General features: G+C 36.9%; 1 protein-coding gene across 15 annotated transcripts in view; it reads right to left on the bottom strand.

Annotated features, from left to right (window-relative positions):
• The window catches only part of CADPS2 (calcium dependent secretion activator 2), a 535,106-nt gene that overhangs the window by 134,377 nt on the left and 377,188 nt on the right, over positions 1 to 23,541 (bottom strand). For 8 of the 15 annotated variants that reach the window (XM_053218157.1, XM_053218160.1, XM_053218152.1 and 5 more), the window contains exons 11-13: positions 22,432 to 22,641; positions 15,656 to 15,792; positions 13,172 to 13,359 (exon numbers count right to left, since the gene is read on the bottom strand). In XM_053218157.1, the coding sequence (XP_053074132.1) occupies positions 13,172 to 13,359; positions 15,656 to 15,792; positions 22,432 to 22,641 (535 nt within the window). The remainder of the gene's footprint in view (positions 1 to 13,171; positions 13,360 to 15,655; positions 15,793 to 22,431; positions 22,642 to 23,541) is intronic. The other 7 variants (XM_053218162.1, XM_053218153.1, XM_053218163.1 and 4 more) reach the window with 1 other exon arrangement.

Genomic DNA, 23,541 nt, shown 5'->3' with positions numbered 1-23,541 from the left:
TTTAACTTTCACATCACTTTTCAAAATTATTTGATCATGGGATCTCTCCACAATTCCCACTTCAAAAGACTCATTTAGTGCTGATGAGTATTTGGTCATTTAATGAAAATTGTTAACATATTCATTCTATGGTTATTTTCTTAATCATTTTATCAGCCGGACAGACTCTAGATAGTTAAGGGATAAAAGTGTCCTTGTTTTTATAATCTCTAGAAGCCTGCATATTGCTTGGAAGAGAGTGCTCAGGAAGCTTGTGGGTTGAAGAAAGATACCAGGAGTTACCATTGTAGAGAAAAGTCTGGTAAATACAGATTTCCTTCACCAACGCCTCCCCACCCCCACCCCCACCCCGCCCCCGCCCCAGTTCATCAAATAAGTTTGTCCTGGAAGTTTGGTGGCTTGCAGCAAAAGAGATTTTGTAAGCAATGACAGGGCAGATAGCAAAGTTCATGGTGTGTCTGAGTTTCTTAGAGGCTTCTTTTCACGTGCTGTCTCTTATGAGGAATGTAGGACCTCTTAGCTTCCTCTGGACAAAGTGAGAAGGGGAGAGACACCTGGAGAGTGGCCTTTCGGAATTGTCAACTGGGCCTGCAGCACAGCAGGTCAAAGTCACTTTGCACTTCGTGTAGTTCCCACCAATATCCATTTGTGAACAGAATAAAAAGGAGAGGAAGACCAGCACAAGAATGAGAAGTGACGGGAGAGGAGGCAGAAAACAACAATCTCTCAATTTTGTTCTCTAACCTAGAACACTTCTTAATTGTTTGAAACAAAATGATATCTCATTTGGATGATCATATATTGGTCACATAAATCAGTGTCATTTCCCCTGATTATTTTAAACATCCAGAAGAAATTAATTCAACCCCTACGTTCATTGTGACAGAAGCAGCACTTTCACGAATTGCAAAAAAATACTTTGCAAATGAAATTTACAACTCCTATTATCTTTTTAAACACTCCTCCCTCCTAATCCATTCCTTATTTCTTTTCCTCTATTTCATTTTCCTTATTTCATTTTCCTCTATTTCTTCCTACCATGTATACTACCATATATAGAGTAAACTTTTTTTTAAGTTTATTTTGACAGCAAGAGAGAAAAAGCACGTGTGCATGCGCAGGGGAGGGGCAGATAGAGAATCCCAAGCAGGCTCCATATACTGTCAGTGTGAAGCCTGAGGCAGGGTTTGAACCCATGAACTGTGAGATCATGACCTGAGCCTACATCAAGACTCAAACGCTTAACAAACTGAGCCATCCTGGTGCCCCACACTTATATTCTTACATATACACAATCTTACACTATAATATTTTTAATCCATCTCTTATTACTTCTTTAGGGTAAATTCTTGAAAGTACATTGTTGGATAAGTGGTACTATAGATTGTACTGAATCCACCATGAATGAAAATCCATATGCTGAAGTCCCAGCCCCAATGTTACTGTATTTATAGATGGCACTTTTAGGTGGTAATCAGGTTAAAAGAGGTCAGTCATAGGGGTGGGACACTAAACTGATAGGATGGGTGGCCTTCTAAGAAGAGAAAGAGTGGGATTTCTTATTCTCTGTTATATGAGGACATGGGGGGAAGGAAGTCATTTGCAAGTCAGGAAGAGAGCCTTCCCCAGAACCTGACCATACTGGGCACCTTGATCTCTGACTTCCAATTTCCAAAACTGTGAGAAAATAAATTCCTAATGTTTAAGCCACCCAACTGATGGAGTTTTTTTTATGGCGGCCCAAGCTAAGACAATGTAATGATGTTTTTAGAAATTTGATACATACTACCAAATTGCTTTTTAAGAAAGCACTTACTTATGTTTGCTCCGTGACCCATGTGCATGAAATGACTCATTTCCCTGCAATCTCATCAACTGTTGTCTTTATCATTTGTTATAATCATTTTCTATTTTATACATAAAAAAAGTATTTCATTGTTTTAATCTATTAATTTCTGGGTGGCAAAATGATACAATCTTTCCGCTTTACACAGAATCTCTCCACAGGTCATAAAAATCATTGCATTTGGTTCATTCAGAATATTTAACTGTGAACTCTACTTACCAAGTGCCCCAACATTTCACTTATAAAATTTGTAAACAGATGGCCACTATCATTCATTTCCTGACTCAACAAATATTCATTGAGTACCTGCCTAGGTGCTGGGGAAAATATAACCAGAACAGAAATGTCTCCTGCCCCAACAGAGTTTATAGCAGGGAAAGGCATTAAAAGAAAAACCAGACAGTAATGTACAATTGCAATAAAGAAGGGCAAAGGTACAAAGCTTTGAGGTAGTATGGATTTTCAGGGAAGGAGTCAGGTTTGGAATGATTTTTCAGCTGAGATGTAACAGATAAGCAGCATTTAATCAGGTGGAACTAGAAGCAGAGGTTGTGGAGAGCGTTCCAACAGGTTCTCCATAGTCAAGATGTTCAAATTTTTTTTTCCAAAATGCAAATTTTATATGACTCTTCTGCTTCTAGTATAGTGGGTTGACTTGATACTCCAAAAGCCCCTTTTCCCTAAAAAACACCTAAACACTGCCAAAGTCATAACAAGCATACAGTAGTTAAATGTGCTGTACTTAGAAGTTAAAAAAAATTCTCCAAAGCCAGGAAAATGAAAAGGAACCAAAAACTGAAACCAAAGTGGGGGTGCATGTGAACAACAGGGCTGCCTTGGGGGGTAAATGCTGATATGAAGGAGGCTTCACAGCTGTGTTCAAGAGAATGCACCATGGGGTCCGCAACTGGTCTGCAAAAACTGGGCCCAGTACAAACAACTGGGCTGTACTATCAGTTAAAGGATGGGCCAGAAATAATCCACATTCTTGTAAGGGGGAGGCAACAAGGAAACCTGTCTGTTTCCACAACATCTAAAGATTGAGTGAAAGAATCTTTGCTGACAATATGAACCATATGCCCAACCTCAAACTGGGTACTACCTGCGCAATCAAGAAATCCCCAAGATGAGAAACTAAAGTAGCTCCAGTAGCACCTCAATCACCAAGTAAAAGCAAGAGCACATCCTCTTTAAAAGAGAGTATTCTCATTCTCAACCAGGCCTTGTAGAATTCTCACAAATTAATTTCAAATACATGTGCTTACTAAAAAAAAAAAAAAGCTAGCTGAATAAGAAAACAGTGACCATGGCAAAAATGTCAGCAGAAACAAGATATAAATGCCTAGAAAATTTTAGTTATTAAAATTGATCAGAATATAAAATAACTATAAAGGTCTAAGGGGAAAAGGAGGGAGAGATAAAAACCAAGAATCAAATGAGAGAGGTTCAGAAATGATGAAATGGGGGTGCCAGAGTGGCTTAGTCAGTTGAGCGTCTGACTCTCGATTGCAGTTCAGGACTTGATTTCACAGTAGTGCAATCAAGCCCCACATGGGCAGAGTGGAGCCTGATTAAGATTCTCTCCCTCCCTGGATCATGCATGCACGCACTCTCTCTCTCTCTCTCTCTCAAAACACAACAACAAAAAAACAAACAAAACAAAAATCAAATGGATTTTAAAAAGAACCAAATAGAAATTTCCAGAACTAAAAAAAAAATTGAAATTAACAATTCAATGAGTGGGTTAAAAAGTAGATATCCTCACTAAAGAGAGAATGAGATAGAGTAAGGGTTGGCAAAGTATAGTCTACCACTTGTTTTTATGAATAAAATTTTATTAGAACACAAACCACACCCATTCATTTACATATGACTCTTGGCTGTTTTTGCACTAAAACATACGCTTGAGCAATTGTGGCAGAGATCATATGGCCCACAAAGTCCAAAATATTTATTATGTTTACTATCTGGCCCTTTATAGAAAAACTTCGTCAAGTTCTTTGAAGATAGAACTGAAAGTATTACCCAGAATGCAACTGGAGAAATAAGTAGAATATGTATTACAGACATTAAAACATACATAAGATAAATGCCTCATATATGGATATTTGAAATTTCAGAAAAGAGATTAGGGGAGAACCAACATTTAAAGAGATAACAATATTCCAGAACGATGGCAAACATGGATCTTCACACGCAAATCAAGGTAAATTCAAAGAAATCTGCACTTACTCAATATCAGGGTACATGGATCAGAAATCCACAGGAACCCCCAACAGTATACATGAAAAGAAATCCACATGTAGATATGCTATAGTGAACCCACAAAACACTAATGAACAAAATAATCTTGAAAGTATCCAGAGAGGAGAGACAAATCCACATCAAAAGAATGGCAATTAGATTGCCAACAGCTTTCTTTCTCATAACAAAGGAAGCCAGAAGAGAACCAAGTATTATCTTTCAAGTTTTGAGAGAAAGTAACGGTCAATCTAGAACTGTACACCTAGCAAAATTTTCTTTGAAAAAATGTAGAACACACACAGTTCCAAATAAAAATTCACTATCCATAAGTGCTCCATAATAGGAAATTCCAAAAAATATACTTCAGGAAAAAAGGAAAAAATTCTAAATCTAAGCAAGTGTTGAGTATAAAATAGAAAACAAATAAACAAGGATACAACTGAAATACCAGAGAATAAAAGCATAGAGAGTAAGGTCTCTCTACTCTTTAGAAGGAGAAGAAATGTGTTGATTAGCATAAAACTTAAAAATTTTTTAGCAACATGCTTGGTAAAATCTCAAATGTTGGAAAATGTAAGCTATTGAGGGGGAAAAGAAACAGAAGAAAAGAACCTGGATAAAACAATAGGGCAAGAAAGAAACAAAAAGCCTACAAACATGAACCAAAAAAAAACAAAGGCCAAAATAAAACGGTAGAAATAAATTCATTTATATCAATACACATAATTGTAAATGGACTAAAATGATTAAAAAACAAATTGTCATACTGGAGAATTAAATCAGAATCTAGTTTGCTACTTATAAAATACACTAAAACACAAGAATACAGAAAGGCTAAAAGTATGAATAAACATATCAGACAAATACCAAAAGAAGGCTACATTAATAACCATTTAATAAACTTGAATGCAAAATACATTAGTTGTAAAAAGGGTCATTATTAAACAATGATAATAATTCCCATTCTTTAGGAGGATTTAACAATTTTAAACTTGAATGTACCTAATAAACAGCCTCAAAATATACAAAGCAAAAATTGGCATAAGCAGGAGAAAGAATCCACTATGGCAGCTACAGCTTTCCACTTACCAGATGGGGGAAAATGCAAGATGAGCTTGGAGCATGTTTTAGTACCTATCATAGGGAGTCAGTCTGAAAGAGCTCTCAATGGCTCAAGCTGGAACCATTTGAGCAACAAAATAAAGCAGTATCAGATTATAACCCAAAGTACAAAATAACTACATATGAATCCAGATTAATATAGATAAATGTTTGACTGAGTAAATAGAGAGAAGACAAATTTCCTTGCAGAAGAATTCCAAATAATATATCTAGTTGGTCCTCCCTCCAGGAAAGTGGCACTCTCCCACTGAGTGTGAGTTAGACTTAGTGACTTGCTTTCAAAAACTAGTGTTTAGAGAAAGCAAAATAATATCTTTGCAGTGGAGAATCCGGGCATGCACTACCTTTCCCAAGTGACCCTAGAGTGAAGATGACCAGTGATGTCTTGGGGTTATCAAGGACTTCCTGAGATGAGACAGTATTTTATCTCTTTAAAATCCCATAACCTCAAGCTAATCATTAAAATGTCCCACAAATCCAAACTGAGAGATATCTGACAAAACACTTGACCAGAACTCTCCCAAACGGTCAAGGTTGTGAAAAACCACAAAAAGATGGAGGAACTCCACAGATCAGAGGGGACATGACAACTAAATGCAACAGGGGTGGGTGGCATCCTGAGTTGGACCTTGGAACAGGAAAGAAAAAATAGGACACAAAAAAATGGGCTAGTAAAACCCAATTAAGAACTACTGGTTAGGTAACTAACATGCCAATGTTGGTTTCTTAGTTTTGACAAATATACCATGTTATTATATGACGGTAACAGGGGAAACAAATATAGAAATTCCCTGCAACATCCTTGCAATTTTTCTGTAAATCTAAAATTATGTTTCTAAAAAGTTGGTTTTTTAAAAAAAATTAATGAAAAGGGAAAAGAGTAGTATAGTTCAACAAAGCCAAAATCTACTTCTTTGGAAAGACTAATAAAGTTTACAGAACTTCTGGCAAGATGGATTGAGGGGGAAAAGAGAAGATACAAATAAACAACATTATAATGTACAAAAAGTAGGCAGAGCAAAAAGTACAAAGAATGACTTGAACTTAGTATCAATGCATTTGAAAACTTTGATAAAATGCACTATTTCCTAGAAAACCATAACCCGACAAAACTCACTCAAAAAGATAGAAGGAAAGCCTGTATAGCTAACTACAAAATTAACTAATGTGATAGGTAAAAATCTTTCCATCTAGAAGTCTCAAAGCCCAGATGGTTTTAAAGAGGAGTCACTGATAATTTTTAAACAGTAAGTCATTTGACGTCTATACAAAACAAGCTACAAAGTTCCCAAACTCACTGTATATGGCTATCTATGGTAACGTGAATATCACATCCCAATAAAAGCCGTATGAGAGAGGGAAAAAATAGGCCAATTTTGTGCATCAACATAGATCTAAAAACCCTAAACTGGCAAGAGTACTAGTAAATGGTATAGATGTGCACAGATAGTTGTGTTTGTTTTTATGTAACAGCATTACATATTATGTTCTTAAAAAAAAAAAAACTTTAGTATATTAGAAAGTTACATGAAAATCCAACTCAAGACCTCAAACTTTTCCACACCTAAGTCTAGATGCTAAGAAGGTGCTAAAGGCCCTGAGTTTAAAAAAAGCTGGTGTAGTTCTTGCTTACAAGAGCTAATTTACAAGGTAAATTAAACTGATTTACATTCTAACATGTATTAAAAAACCCTTTGCCTTGTCTCTTCCTTAACGATTTACCTTCAGTGGGCTCTTTTATGCATTATTTCAGAAAAATCTAGGAGCTGTGTGCTGCGAATGAATGGTGTGGAAGGAAAACAGGAAACTGATTAGGTGATTTTAATAACTATATTCTTCAGGTTGCATTCTGGCAGCTTACTTATTACCCTTGATGACTGGGTTCTTGACTCCTGCTTTTGGCAAGGTCTTTGCCACTGTCCCATTAGACCCACAATGTTTTCCAGAAACATGAGGTGGCAGCATTGATGTAATTATTCACAATGAACAGATGGGAAACTGAGGCTCAGACAGGACCAACTGATCAAAAGGAAACAGCTCATAAGTAGGAGAGCTGAAGACAGATGTTCTGTTTCAACATACTATGTCTTTCCACTCAACTGCTCACTTTCTGTTTTTGTCCGTGTTGTTTTGAAAGGCATAATTACCTTGCTCTAGTATTGAACTCAAGGCTGGGTGGGGATAGATGTTATTGCTAGGCAAGCCTGACTGAGACAGATCTGAGGTTATTCTATAGTTTCTGAGAGAATCAACAAAGAACCCTCAGAGTATATTTTAAAAGGCACTCATTGATCACTATCCCTTCCCCTTCTGTGCATATAGGATGAAATCTGTCCACCTGGACGCATTACATGAAGATGAACCTTGCTTATGGCATTTGATCTGGTTGCTCACCTGTCCCAGAAGTGAGTCTCCAGATTCACAACTGATGTGACATTTACACTTATTTTCTCTAAGTCACATATAAAAGACTAGAATTAAGAAATGGTAAGGAGGGGCGCCAGGATGGCTCAGTCAGTTGGGCGACCGACTTTGGCTCAGGTCATGATCTTGCAGTCTACGAGTTCGAGCCCCGCATCAGGCTCTGTGCTGACAGCTCGGAGCCTGGAGCCTGTTTCAGATTCTGTGTCTCTGTCTCTCTCTGACCCTCCCCCGTTCATGCTCTCTCTCTGTCTCAAAAATAAATAAACGTTAAAAAAAAATTAAAAAAAAAAAAAGAAATGGTAAGGAAAAAAAAGTGGTAAGGAAAAGTTTTGATGAGCCTATTTGATGCAATTATCTATGATTTTACTCAAACATGCACCACTGTCCCTAAAATTAAGAGACAGGAAGTTAAGGCACCATTTCTGAAGTGATACGTCAGAGGAAATGTTATCTGTGAAGATGGAGACATCATCATATAATAATATGATTGATCCCATGAAGGCTGCCTACTACTCTGTGACGTAGTCTGGAGTCCACAAAAAATCGAGATTATTTTCAATATAAACTCTAGTCATGTTACAAACCCATCCCTACACTTGAAAGCGCATCTGAGCTGGCTTTTGTCAGACAAGCAGCAGCTCTAAGGCGGGCCCAATAAACTGTGGCCAAGCCAGTGAATACTCTGTATACATACCTTACATTAAACTGACACATAAAAGCCATTTTGTGTTGCTGCTTTAGCTTCTCCACCCTCAGCGTGACTAGCAAAACCAAGATGCATAACCACACATATCAACCTAGAACTTTGCCCTATAATGCATAGTCTCTGAAAGTCTCTTTTCTCCTTCCTGTCAGTCCTTAGTGTCACGATCATTGAGTGGCTCTGTTATTCACAGACGTGCGGCTATCATCCTGCAGGAGGAATGTGTCTGTTTCTGTCCTTGACTCACTTTTTTCTTCCTTCCTTTCTTTTTCTCTCTCTTCCTCCATCTTAGTACCAGCCAGACCTTTTCTGTTTAACTCTATTCTTCTATTCCTGAAACACTCCGAGTGCTATTCAGAGAAGATGGGTCGGCACAGAGCACCTTGAGAGCTCAATGCTGTGTAATAGGATGTGCTCCCGGAAAAATTTCAGATCCAGACGGCACTGTTGTCCTTCACTTCAGTCAATGACAAAAGGCAATCTTTTTTCCTTTTGAATTTTTGACAGAGGTAGCTCAGGTAATGAGCAAAATGGAGCTCTGAATGTGTCTTGACAGATAAAAACGATCATAAAGAGAGACTATGGCAAATACTGTAGAAAAGTCGGACTTGACATTGATGGTATTTTTAACAAAAGTCTGTATAAATATCAGATACTGCAGACTCGGATAAGAGAAGCTTATTTTCATAAGGCGAGGTTGCTAAAACCTGAATATTCTATCAGCAAAGAAATGAAGATTATGATTACATATGCACTGAAATATTTCCACTTAGCATGAGATATCACAGCTCTACCTATTTTTCACGTTTTTTTCTCCTTACAGTTTACATCCCTGTGGCTGGGTGGCAAAGGGAAAAAGCACTGTTAGAATAACAACTAATAAGTACTGATAATTATCCAGTATCTTCATATTAGCATTTCCCCTTTTACACACGAGAACTTGGGAATTTCAGAAAGATTAAGTCATTTGCCCAAAATGGGTCAGTTTGCAGATTTCAGAGTTAGATTCAAGTAGTGATCTTTTGCCTCTTTTTATTCGTTCACTGTGATGGCATGACATTTCTGAATGACATCATACCCGTCAGGTTATCTTAGATAATTTCTACCTCAAACTGAGGTTCAAATTTCCCTAAAACTGCATTTCTTCCTTTCTTTTTTAAGCTGCACGTGACCTAAATGTTGAATCCCAGACTGACCCGTATTTGTTTTATACCATGCAGAGATATCTGAAAATGTACACATTTTAACCCAGAAAATGGATTTATGTTAAGCATAACACAAGCATGAACATATAAGCACACCTTATGTTATACTTTGCAGTGTACCATTATAAAGAAAACAATAGCTTTACAGAATAAAAGTAACTATGGCAACCTATAGATTCAAATCAGCCTGCCTCCAAGGTGGCAGTTCCCAGCTGCCTCAGTAACTTTCCATTAAAATGTGTCTCAAACATACATGTTTTGGGGAAGCATTAGCTGAATGTCCTACTTAAGGTTCTCAACTTAATTATCCCTTTCAGTGTTAATGATGAAAATAATCTGATCGTACCAAATTCTTTGGGTAGGTCTGTTTCAGTACAACCTTCTCAGCCTCTTGCATTTCGGAATCCTGCCTAACTAACATTGGGAGACGTATCTTTTGACATCCATTGGTCAGGAGGAGGTAAGACAGAGCCAGGAGCTAAGAAACAGTTTTAGTTTAAAAAAAACAAAAAAACTGCTCATGTTGGCTATTGATTAGTGATCCTGACTGTCCCCTGTTGTTGCCACCCCGTTACCCTCCACCCCCCCACCAAAGTTTATGGAATGTAGATGATTTAGTTTAGGGTAATGGGAAATGACTACAATCTGCAGTTTCCCCTTAATTCTCAAGTTAAGGTTGTGTTCCATAATTAGGTCCCAGATCCTGAGACCAGGATTGGTTTTCATTTACTGTGGAATGAGAATGGCAACAATGACAACTTCAACTCAGCAAATACTTATTGTGTGCCCACAATGTACAAGGCAGTGTGGTCTCCTCCTGCAGAGCACAAAGGTGAACGAGAGCTGGGTTTTGCCTTTAAAATATGACCTACTAGGATAGAAGCAGGTGAGTGTGGGCATGGATGCAGCATGTAGGTATGCAGGATAAAGTTCATAAGAAAACTACAGGCATAAGGTTTTTAGTGTTTAAGTTAACTGAAGCTTTCTTTGAGGAGCTTTATGATACAGGACGATTACAAATTTGGGAAACGACAAATAGGACATGATGAATAAATGAGTTGTCTGGGGTAAAGATTATATATGGAGGCATACTGGGAGAGAAGTCTGGGTAGATCAGACAAGAAATATGTAGAGAAAACCCTAACAATATGGATTGGAACTTATCTTTAATTTCCTAATCAAACAAGAATCACTGAAATTTTTTGTAAAGGAGTAGAATAAAAGTTAATCTGTAATTTTGAAGGTGATTGCTAGACTTTTGTAGGGAGGGCAAAAAGCAGCAGAGAGGGGTGCCTGGGTAGCTCTGTTGGTTAAGCGTCAGACTCTTGATTTCAACTCAGGTTGTGATCTCATGGTTTCTGAGATCAAGCCCCACATCGTGATCTGCATTGAGGGTGGAACCTAAGATTCTCCCTCCCTCTGCCCTTCTCCCTGGCTTGTGCTCTCTCTTAAAATAATTTTTTTTAAAAAAAGCAGTAGAGATGGATGGGGCGCCTGGGTGGCTCAGTCGGTTGAGCCTCTGACCTCAGCTCAGGTCATGATCTCATGCTCTGTGAGTTAGGGTCCTGCATCAGGCTCTGTGCTGACAGCTCGGAGCCTGGAGCCTGCTTTGGATTCTGTGTCTACCTCTCTTTCTCTCTCTGCCCCTCCCCTGCTCATGCTCTCTCTCTCTCAAAAATGAATAAACTTAAAAAAACATTTAAAAAAAGCAGTAGAGACATGTATAAAGATAAATAAGCAAGAAAAAAATGAAGGCTTGAATTAGGATAGTGCAATGAAAATGATAAAAAAGCGAACTTGAGGAGTGCTCAGTGTTGACACTGGCAACAGACTGGGTCTAGAAGGTAAAAGCAAAAGATGAATGGAAAATGAATATGTCATTAATGGAAGTGATATTAACATAACTAGTGAAGTCATTCATTCACTCATCAAATGTTTACTGAGCACTTATTTCGTTACTCTTTGCCAGGTATCCTGCTAAGAGCTACAAGAGGTACAGAAGCTGGTCTAGTGAGATGACAGACTTATTTTATACAGAGTTGAAAGTACCAGAACATTCAAGCCATCCATGGTCAATAGAGACCTATAGTTTAGAAGAGTCATTGGGATGGAGTTGTCTGTAAAAAGAGAGGTCGCTGTGGAAAGGGGCAAGATCACTGAAGTACAATTTTTCTGTGAAGTAGAAAAATTCTCAGAAAGAAGAGCAAGTTCAAGAACAGATGTGAGAAAAGAGCTATCCTGTACCTGGGAGTCTGGAGGAACAAAAATTATTAGCAAAGAGATGGTCAAAAATAAATAAGGGGATAGCCGACATGAGGCGGTATGGCACCAGGGAGATAAGCAGCAGTTCAAGCAGCACAGACCCTGGGAAATTCAAGAGCATCATCTTTTCAGTGGGAGTAGTGAAGGTGAAGCCGGAGAAGAGGTTCCTGGATTAGGTCCTTATGCAATCTATTTCAAGAAGCCTTGTTGGTAAGTGAGGAGCTAGAAGCCAGAAGCAGATGGGGGAATGGAGACAGAAGATTGGTTGGGGAGATAAAGAGAACAATGGAAAGGTAGCTTGACATAATAACAACACTTATGACAACATAAACTACCAGTTAACATTTTTTTTGACTAATCATGTGTCAGGCAGTGTTCTAAGTACCTGACACATACTAATGCACTTAATCCCTAGCCAATTCATGACTTCTGAGAAAGATGCTATGTTCTATCTTTCTCAAGGACAGGGAAACCCAGACACTTCACTAGATGATGAAGCTTACCCTACCTCACACTGTTAATTTGTATTCCTTTGAACTCAGCACTCTGACTTCAGAGTCCCTTGACCATCCTGTAATGCTGTGAGGCTAGCAAAAGCTTACACAGGTTTGTGGGAAGAAAGGAAATAGGAAGATGGAGAGATGGAATGATGGTTGAAACAAGCCAAAAGGGGGATGGGATAAGGGGTAACCCCTTTGTGGGAGGAACCCTAATAAGGTTCCCTGGAACAGGATGAAGAAAAGGTAGGGAATGAGACATGGAGAGATTTTAAGCTCAGAAGCACATAGCCGTGGGGGGCCTGTATTAGGTGATTTTTTTTTGTCCTTTTGGTAAAGCAAAAGGTGAGGTCACTGGCTTAGGGTGCTAAAACGGGACACTTGTTCCTAAGGTACAGAGCAGGAGCTAAGAGGAGACTCCCCATAAACCTCCTTATTTATCTTGCTTTATCAATGAAAACTTATTCCACAGTGGAAAGGCAAGGATGGACCATTAGGTATACACGGACCTGTCAATAAGTTCTACCCAGACATACATATGCATCATGATGAAAATACAGAGGACACTTCAGCTGTGCAGACCTGAGTGCGAGGTGGTACCTAAGAACTAAAAGGCAACTTCTAATCTCCTAGATATTCTCTTCCTTTCTCTTTCAAGTGGCTTCAATGGCAAAAGAAACATAAAGTGCAGCCAACCTAAATCAACAGCATATTGATGTACATTTTTCCTTTGTGGGTTTTTTTCCTGTCTCTTGCAAGAAGTGCTTGCTATTTAAAATCTGTTACTAGGTGATAGTGGCAAAGCACATTTTTCTCTCTTCCCAAGTCAACCCTACATATATCACTGTGTGTTTGCAAGTAAAAATACCTGTTGCCATGCACGTGAGAGGCGCAGAATGCAAAGCTGTAATGGAGCAGGGTTGGGTCAATGACAGCACCGTTTTCTGAATGTTCCATCAGTTCTGTAAGGTAGCAGAGATGTCTGTGACAGCCTCTCACACCGTAACGGGCACAGTACTCATCTAACACAAAGACTTGGCCAGGGCTAAACCAACCCTGCAAAAGAAAAAAAAATTTTTTTTCCTTTCTGTACTATGATTTGCTTTTCTGTAGGCACTCTTAGACATTATAAGAAGAAGCTGCATCGAAGTGTCTTTTGATATATTTTTTTTATTAGTAGCATGTTGCATGTTATTTTCAGAAAGCTAATGTCAACAGTTTTGGACCTGATCTGGGACGCTGGTCACCTAACACCATTCTCTCTTTATTGCCACGGCAAGGCACGGGAAACCAGTTTTTCTCCACCGTCATTCAAAATTAACCAAATTTATTCACAGTATCTAAAATTGTAGTCACGAAGAATAACATTCTGACAAACTTCGATCCATGAATGAGTCCATTAAAAAGAGAACAGTAAATCAGACACCATAATCGAAACTGCCGAGTTGCCAGAAGCACTTTTATAAGAAAATCCTAGTTAAGTCTAGCAGCGGTAAACATATGCTATTTGGAAATTTACATTTTTGGGACATTGTACTCGTTCTGTTTGTCCTTCTGTGACCAATATAACAGAGTTAATGTTTTATAATAGTTTTTGGTGTTCTTGAAACGAGATGTGAAAGGTGTGTGTGTCCGTGCGCTTGTGTGTGTGTGTGTGTGTGTGTGTGTGTGTGTGTGTGTGTGTGTGTGAGCCAACTGAACCAGCAGGTAGTGTCTGCTTGGCCAATACTGGAGGGCAGGGTTAGGCAGAGTTGGTTCATAAAATGTTTTGATGGATTATATGAACTAAGAAATAAATGGTTTTAAAAGGGGGCAGGATAATGGCGCAAGAGAAGGAAAAGATTGGTGAGAAATGCAGAAAGCTAAGACAGCAAGAACACTAAGACGGAGAAAAACAAGCTCTCAAAAACTTAATGTGGTGATGGTACAGGCACCGAACTGGACATACAATATTATGCGCTCTCTGTAATATTAGAGCCATCGTGCCTGGTAGTTACTATGCTCTCCCTGTCACAGCCACATAAGCTACAATGCAGCAACATTTAGTGAATTGCTCAAGACACTGAAAGTCGATTGTCGGGCCATGATTTACATCCAGGGCCATCCATCCTGCCTCCAAACACCCTTTTCTCATCACACCATGCTCACTACCCTCTAGATGCAGTTGAAGACACACTGTAGTGTTCTCCTCAGACTCCTTATGACACGTGGGGTCATCCACTTAACCAAAACAACTTTTGTAATTCAGTACCTAACTCCACTGAGTGGAAATCCACAAGGGAAGCCCGTCACTGATGTCCACTGTGTGTGTGCTTGTCCCCAGAAAGGCACCATCAGGTCTTGTGATGATTTCACTCTCCATATAATTGTAAAGTTTGGGCTGGATCAGGTTTAAACCATGCACATAGTGTACTTAATAATGAATGTACAAATGACTTATCAGGACAGTAAATTGTGATCACAGCAGTAAGTGGTTTTAATTCTTCCTGCCTATTCAAACATGTCCAATGAGCTTGGAGCACATCCTGTCTAAAATCTTACTTTAAAAAGACCGTAGCTTTATTGTAGGTAGCTGCCATACCATGTTCAGCAGTCAAAAGACCATGTGGTGATGGAAACAGGCATATTCAGGCCGGACACATTTCAGAGCAATGGCCACTGATATAAATCCTTGGAAAGGTACGTGCAATTCCTAGGCTACAGTTTAATGCCCACATTCTGAGGGGTCAAGCATTCCTTCTATATGTAAACAGTACTTTATATGCCAAATTCTGCCTGGTTTCAACACATTGAGTAGCAGTTTAGCTACTTGATTTAGTTTTTTTTTAAGGAATTCAAATTATCTTTGGAAGGTTAAAGGAAACCAAAGCTTTCTTGTTACATGTTGCCCTGTCATATCATTTATCCCACTGTTTCTTTCCCCTGCCACTTAGGTTGTCTTTCTAGAAACAAGAGAGAAACGAAAGATATCAACATTTGGTGAGAATTTAAACTTTAAAATGTCTCTACAGGTGTTAGTAAATCCTATCCCAGAGGTGTGTGGGTTTTTTTTTTTTTTTTGCCTTCATTAAAGCCTTTATTTTCATACAGCCTTCTCCAGAGGGACTGATAAACCACAAGTCAGTGTCTGTTTGAGTCTATTCTGCTGTCTATTGAGTGGCACAGCAGTGGTCTTCAAGTGTATAATTTTCAAATTGGGAAGCAATCGATTGGAATCCTTTATCCCTAACTCCCAACTACAGTTATTAAAGGGGTCAGGAATAAAATGCCGCTTCATAACAAGTGTTTCTCACTTAAAAAAAAATCTTTCATTCTAACCCACAGGGAACTGGATGGACAGACTTGTACTCACCAAGCAAGAATAGGAATCATTCAGTCTGTGATCCAAAGTCTGCCTCTGGAGTAGTCTAAAAAGGAAGGCGTGGTCAAGCTTGCAAGGATTAGCAGAAATAAACTCATCCATACCATGTTTCTGAAAACGGTCTGCATCTGTAAATCCAGAAAAGCATGTATAATACATTTACTTCCCTGGCTTACTCATGGGCAAATACAGTTTTTGAACACCAAATGCATGCCTCATGATGACACATTATTTTCATTGCAAAAAATAGGATGCCAGGAATCCAGCATATTAACATAAATTGCAATTTTTCTGCAGCCTAGTGAAAAATGATCTGGAAAAATCTGCAAATCATTTGAAATGAGGAAATCCTACTTTCAATCAGAGCCTCTTCTAATATTCATCACAGAAATAATCTTATTTTCCAATTTTAAGAAAGTAGATACATTTTAAGTATGTGTTTAAAGAAGGAATTGACTGGAAAAGAACCCAGGTCTAGTCATAAAAAAATAGCAATGATGGCTAGAAGCTTGCTTTCCAAATGGCAAACTAGGATAGAAATGAACACACAGGCTTCTGCTGGATCACTTCCAGTCTTTTTTTTTCTTTCTTTTTTTTTTTTTTTTGAGCCTTTAATGGGACCAACCTTCATGTAGAAATGGCACTGAATGCTCTCAAGCTTCAAGTTTAAGAGATAGGAAAAAGGGAGCATCATGTTTGTGCAAATACGCAGACAAAGCATAACGTCCCAAATGGCACTTCAATCAAAGACCCAAATTTCTTGTTCTTTGCAGATTGCATCTTTCAACGCCTGCAGACCCTGCGGGTTTATCAAAAGGCAAGCTTTTAGGACTGCTTTCATTAATGGTATGTTTTGTCAAAGTCTTCAATGTGAATTATTTACTAAGTAGAGAGAAAAAAAAGACACACACCACCCAAAAGGAGTGCTGGGGTGTTACTACATTAGCTCTGTTAGAAATGTAGCACGCATCAGGCAAGCAATCAGTTATCAGGGTAAAAGTGGACTCTCCTGACAATGGTGGGGCCGAGGCTCCATTGTTCCTTAAAATTCATAGACAGATCTCATTCTGGTCATCACAAGAAGTAGAGTCCTAAATGTAAGCCAAATGTAATTTTTAAAACCTATATGGTACAATCCTAAAATTGTAAAGGAAGGAAGACAAAAGTTTATTGATTAAACGCAATTATAGAGTCAGGCTCATAATAAAACTCAATATTGATCTGTGGACATGATGCTAACATAATCAGTCACATTTAGATATTTAGCCCAGATCATATTGATCCTATGTCAAGTTCAACTTTCAGCCATATTTGTGGATGGAAGAACTATGTAATTCAAGCTGAAGGGTCTTCAGAATCACATTAAAAAAAAATCTCACATCAGTGCAGATGTGAATGCAGCAAGTTAGCAATGAATGGGTGTTCATCGATGATGTAACGTATTGGGTTGTGATGCATGGAGAAACTGCCATATGTATTCCCTTGCATTCACTAATTACTTAACTGAATGATTAAATGCATTACATGTGGTAAATTAGTATTAACTGGATGAACACCAAATGTTATTAAACTGCTCTTCCTGAATTGAGAAATGAGACAATCCAACTTCTCTTGTGCTTTATTTGTATGTCTAATAGTCTTTCAAAATAAAGTTACATATATAATAATGCAAAAATAATATCAAATTAGTAGATAGCATATTGAAAAATGCAAGGTACATATGTAATAAAACTGTTTTTGTGTTCTAAATAATCTTAGAATCTTCATTTCTCCGTTTGAGTGAAAAAAATCTTTTAGTAACATCTTTATGAAATTACTAGTTTTATAAAACATCTGAATTTTATTCATTATTTCTTTCAACGGAGAAGGTCATAACAAGAAGTTAAAAATAACACTCACTTAAGGCTTATCTGTTGAGAATAGGATATACAATAAATTTCACAGAAAATCCACAATTCTTTTACACTTCTACAAAATACATACATTACATACATAAATACATACAATACATTGTACATAATTCTCTTTTTGCTTCCACCCTTTATAGAGGTTTATAGAAGCAATTTTTTTTCATTTTAAAGCAAAGTGTTTACAGTCTTTAAATAAAATCTACAAGGTCCTGAAAAATATGACTTATGGTTCATTTCTGCAATCAAATCGTATTTTTAAAAATGAATTTACTTTAAGAAGTATTTTCCTCATGAAATGTAACTCTAAACCACACATTTACCTATGTGTTAAGCCCTTCTGAATCACACACATGAATGAAAAATTACTTTGCCAACAATTGGCTTTCGTGATAAAAATATTCCTAATAGCAGTTTAAGTCACAAAAATGGACTCCATATCGACAGTGATAAAATATTCAGGCCAACAAAATTCTATTAAAGAAAGAAACCCCACAATCTCGCTGGGGCTATATTTCCATGAAAGTGAAATGTATTCTTAGGGATTGCCCCATCTTCAAAATACAGGCTGCAAAGACCAAGCTGTTCTACTTTCTTTTTATACCTTATAAGCACAATTTGAAATACTTCATGCAAATATATTTCACGATGCACCACTGATTCATTAGTTTCTATAAATTCATGAAGAAATAAATTTTGAAAAAGCAACAGTTTTGATCTCTGTGAGAAATATTTCACTTTAAAACACCCGCTCATGAACCAAAGTACAATAGGAAAACTATTGTTGAAATACTATCTAGTTTCTTATTTCTGTACAAGAATATTTTCATGTAGTTTTCTCTTGGCGTAACATATCTACATTTACTCTTAGAAAATGCAGAGATATCATCTGGATATCAATTACATACCAAATGCAAAGCTTGGAGACCGGCTTTAAAACTGGGTTATACTCTATTATCTTCAATTAATGTTTATTATAACACAAAATTATGGTGACTAGTTTTAAATGAAAAATTATTCATGGCACTAATCAAACATTCACCAATAAGGACAAATTTCAGTTCAGTTTGTCTTCTGAAATGGTGTAAGAAAATTATCAAAAGAAACCGACAAGATTTGAGCTTGAACAACGCACTGCAAAACTGTCACAAATTGTGATGATTAACCTATGGACTAACTACAGATGTGGGACATGGTAATTGAGGATACTGGTGGAGAGTTTCTATGGTAACAGTTGGCTATATGCGCCAGCGTCTTTACGTGGTACTGTCACCAGGTGTGGTAAAAGTGGATGGACTAAAACCCAAATTGAGAAAGATTATTATTTGCTATAGATGTATGGAATTATAGAGGCTTATTCAAACGGAACCTGAAAATTTAAATTTGTCATTAGGGTAACATCTGTTGGAAGTCCAGGGCAAAGAATGAGTAGGCTGACAGTACCAATTTAAACAGTTAACACTGACTTGAAAACAGCTAGCCTAGGAAACAACGCGAGGACTATTAGCAGGCTGGTAGGCCCCCCTGTGGTGTGTGGGAGGGGGCTCTTCGGTAGACACTGACCACAGCCGGCCCCTGTGTGCTCAAGAATGCAAACATGAGGATAGGCATTTGAAGTCAGAGTTCAGGATGTGAGGGGGAAAAAAGTTAACTGAAGGGGCACCTGGGTGGCTCAGTTGGTTAAGCGTCTGACTCCACCTCACGTCATGATCTCACAGTTTGTGAGTTCAAGCCCCGCGTCAGGCTCTGTGCCTGGAGCCCACTTCGAGTTCTGTGTCTCTCCTTCTCTCTCTGCTCCTCCCCTGCCCCTGCTCACACTGTGTCTTTCTCAAAAATAAACATTAAAAAAAGTTTTTTTTAAAATCAACTGAAATGTTTCTTCTTTTGCAACTAATTCTAAGGATGGTGTGTGTGTGCGCGCACGCATGTACACTCACTGCTCTTGGTGTTGAGAGAAATTAGAATATAAAACGGGAGAATAGGATGTGAGGGAGGGCAAATGTGACACTGCAGGGGAAGAGGCGGGCATCCCTTAGCATTCTGAGAACACTCTGGTGTTCAGACCTGGGACTCAGGTACCAAAAGGACTATGAAAAAGGTGTTGCTACCTAAGAGTGCATCACCTCCTCTGCAAAATCCTGAACTGAACTAAGCAGCATATGAATCTTTTCAAATACAATAACTTGATTTAAGACTGTCCTATGGTTAAGAGCTTGCTGGTAGCTGCATTTGCTGATATCCACATCTGATTATACTTTCCTTTTAGGTCAAATTCTCAATGAGCTTGAAAATTCACATGAAGTTAAACATGGGACAGATAAGGACCACTTGTCTTTTTATAGCTCCCACAGGCAAGGTATTATTTGAAATAGTATGTTATAATATATATAATATATTCAATGTAAGATAAAACATACCTATGAAGTGTGAAATTCAACTTACTAGATTAATCAAGAAAATAAGCTCATAAAATTAAATGTAAGCTTATATTCCAATTTAAGATTTTTTTTAATCTGGCTTAAAATAAAAAGGTAAATTTTCTGGTTCTTTTTTGACATTATTGGAAATGAACTCTGTTGTACTGTATTGTGTTACATACATATTGTATTGCATTATATACATGAGAGAAAAATGAAAAACAGTTGCTTTGCATAGAAAAGGACAGTTTAATCAAAGACTGCCTGTCAGTCTGGCAGAAGGCAATGTACTACTATCTGAAGCAGAGAAACTGGATATCAAGCCGACTCTCTATCTGTTCAGTTTACTCTATTTTCTTAAAATTTCTAAATATCCTGAAAGCTAAAGAAACAGGGAAGTTGAATAGATTCACTTACTAGAAAAATCTATAAATACATACCTTTATTTATATCCTAAAATAAGGTTATCTTCAAATAAGTTAGACTTTATAAATTTACTATTTTTTTCTGACTATCTCTAAACATTAAAAAATGTTTAGTTCTAAAAAAGGTTTAAGTTATAACATAAATACTTCAAAGATAATTCAGGAAATAGAGGAAATGGACTAGCAACTAGTCCCTTTAATTAAACTCATATACTGTGAATAATTTATTCTATTTATAAAACTGTGTTTAACATAGTGAAATACCACACACACAATTTAGTATTTTTCCACGTAACATTACTGAGTAGTGTTTTGCAGGCTGTTGTAATACCTTTGCAGCCATGACCTTTACGCCCATATGAATGGTAGATATTAGGTTGTTTCTACTTCTCTGTTGTGGCAAAAATATACGTTTTTGTTTCATAAATGGCAAAGTTAACCTAAATATTCTGGGTTTGCCTAGAAAGTAGGAGCCTGACATTGTAAATAAGACCATGATATTCCTTCAACAATCACATTATTACAAAAATTTTAATACAATGAAGCAAAAAGAAAATCATGAAAACACTCACCTTTACCAGCTATAGGTCAGCAAAGGAGTGAAAAAGCATAGTTAAATAGATTAGGAGAATATTTATTTCTATAACTAGTCACTTTATTTTCATGTTATCTTCTTAGTTTCTATTAATTACTCTAAAAGTTGTTCTTCCAAGAGATGACCAAAAAAGAAGAAAAAGTAATGCTATGGAAGTCATGGAATGAAGAAAATACTAAGGGCTAACTACTCTCTGGAAAGTTAAATGCTTTCTCTGATAGAGGTCAAGATCAGTATTCTTTTTTATTTTAGTTTTTTAAAAAATAATTCATTGTCCTGTTAGCTAACATAAAGTGTATGTTATACATACGGTGTATATACATATGTATATTTACATAGATATATATTTATGTTATATATATGTTATATATACAGTGTGTATATATATATATATACACACACACAGACACACAGTGGTGTGTGTGTATATATGTGCCTGTGTATATATATGTATATATATGTGTGTATATATTTATGTGTGTATATATACTATGCATATGGTATAACACAAAGGTAATTGGAGTTGAGCTCATATTCCATCTTTAATTATTTGGTCTTATGTACCGTTAAGATGCCTAGATGTGATACTGAAGGGGGCTCAAAAAGAAAAGAGAGTAGTTATTTGATGTGGAGAACAAAATAACGCACGTCAAGATGTTATTCTCCTGGAGAAGAACCTTAACAGTAAAGGGTGTTGAATGAAAAGTCAAAATTTGAATTTAAAGTCATACCAAAAAAGTCTTATTACAGATGAGACCAGAGAAGTTTTGCAAGTGTAACAAATTAGAATATCTGGGTTTAATGATTATTAAAGGTGTGTTTGAAAACGTTTCTGTAATTATTACATCATTCGTTATTAATCACTTGTAGATTCAAATGAAGAATAAAATTCTTGATTTAAATTAGCATAAAAAGGATGACATGAATACTAAGGTATTTAGATAAAGAAAGTTGGCTTGATGACTCATTCTTTTTTGTCAATCTACAACAGAAAATAGCCCTCTTATTCTTCTGAGTTAAGAACAACCCTAGAAAGTGACGGTTCATGATTTTGGTATTCTGGAGTCCTATCAATGCCCATTTAATTTTGCAATACTTTTTCCATTTTTGTAAAACACATAAAAAAACGTTACAATTATAAGTATTAAAATAAATTTTCTTTTAGAAGTTTTGGAGAATTTTCTTATATGCCCTTGAGATGCCCAAATGTACCCCAATGCTTGGCAAATTTGTAACTGAAAACCCAGGCACCATTTATTCCAGATCCGTATGAAAAATTAGAGCTGATTCTATGACTAATACAAACTATTTTTATTCAATTAGGAATTCGTTAATGATGTAAACTATGATACTGAACAAATTTGCCTCAGGCAATTTTATATATTATTAAGGTTATTAATTGATAATGAAATTATGTTTTAACAAAACTTACAAAGCTGAGCATCTGCATGGAGAGTCCCTCCTTTAGGATTCAGTTTCTGGGTTTGAATCACAGGAATGGGTTTATATGATTGACCTGTGGCCCTATACATGGCCTGAACCCATAATATTCTATCCTGTTCATCATCACTGGCAAATATCACCGTGTCTCCTTCTTTAACCGCATTAAAGAACATCTGTCCACCCTGAAGGCCTGTGGAGAAAGAAAGACATCATTAAAAAAACTTACGTAGTTGGCAGAGTTTTAAGCTCATTCCCTAAATGGTCTCATAGAAAAGAATGAATTTGATATCAATAGCTCGATACTACTAAGAAAAGTTTAAATTTCCGTACTACTTTAAAAATTAAAAATAGCCTAGGGAAACGAATAGTTCATGGCACAGTAACATTATGTAAGCCATATAAACCTACTCCATAGAAATATATAGTGTATCCTGAAAGCTCAGGCCAGAGAAGAAAGTCTTCTTTTGGCACATTTCTAATGCTAGATGCAGGAGAAATATACGGTAATTTTAGCAGAAAAGGCAAAAATGATGCTTTTATCTGTATGGCATCTTATCCTCCACAAAATTCTTTCACAGAGATGACATTTTTCATTTTTCACTGACCAATTAGTGAACATGATCACAGATTCTTTTCATCTATGCGAAATTTTTAATCTCTGCATTTATTAAATCTATGTATTCCTTAATATTGCTTTATTAATTTCATTCATGGCCACATATTCATTAATTCATTCTCTTACCAATTTTAGACACCAAATGTCTACTACATACCTAGTATTAATATGGAGGTAAGGAGAGAAGTATAAGAATGCGCTATTGGGGAAAAAATTGATAGACTACATAAAAGTTCATTGGTCATTTCTTTCCCTATTTGTCTCTTGTAACTTTTTGCCTTCCACTAAAGAAGTTTATGTAAGCAGTGCTGATATTGCTCACAGAATTTTTCCAATTATTGTAACTTTCACTATTGCATCCTCGTCCTAAAGACGACAGAAATGATGAGTTTAGCCTAAAGCTAAGTAGTCCGCAGAAAGATAGAAGTCGAATCTCATGAAGTCTTGTCCAGGTACCTCAGTGAAATATGCGCC

This window comes from Acinonyx jubatus, chromosome A2, assembly GCF_027475565.1.
Source record: "Acinonyx jubatus isolate Ajub_Pintada_27869175 chromosome A2, VMU_Ajub_asm_v1.0, whole genome shotgun sequence".
NCBI classification, from domain to species: domain Eukaryota; kingdom Metazoa; phylum Chordata; class Mammalia; order Carnivora; family Felidae; genus Acinonyx; species Acinonyx jubatus.
Note: the sequence above shows the minus strand (reverse complement) of the source record. Positions and strands in the feature narration are given on the sequence as shown.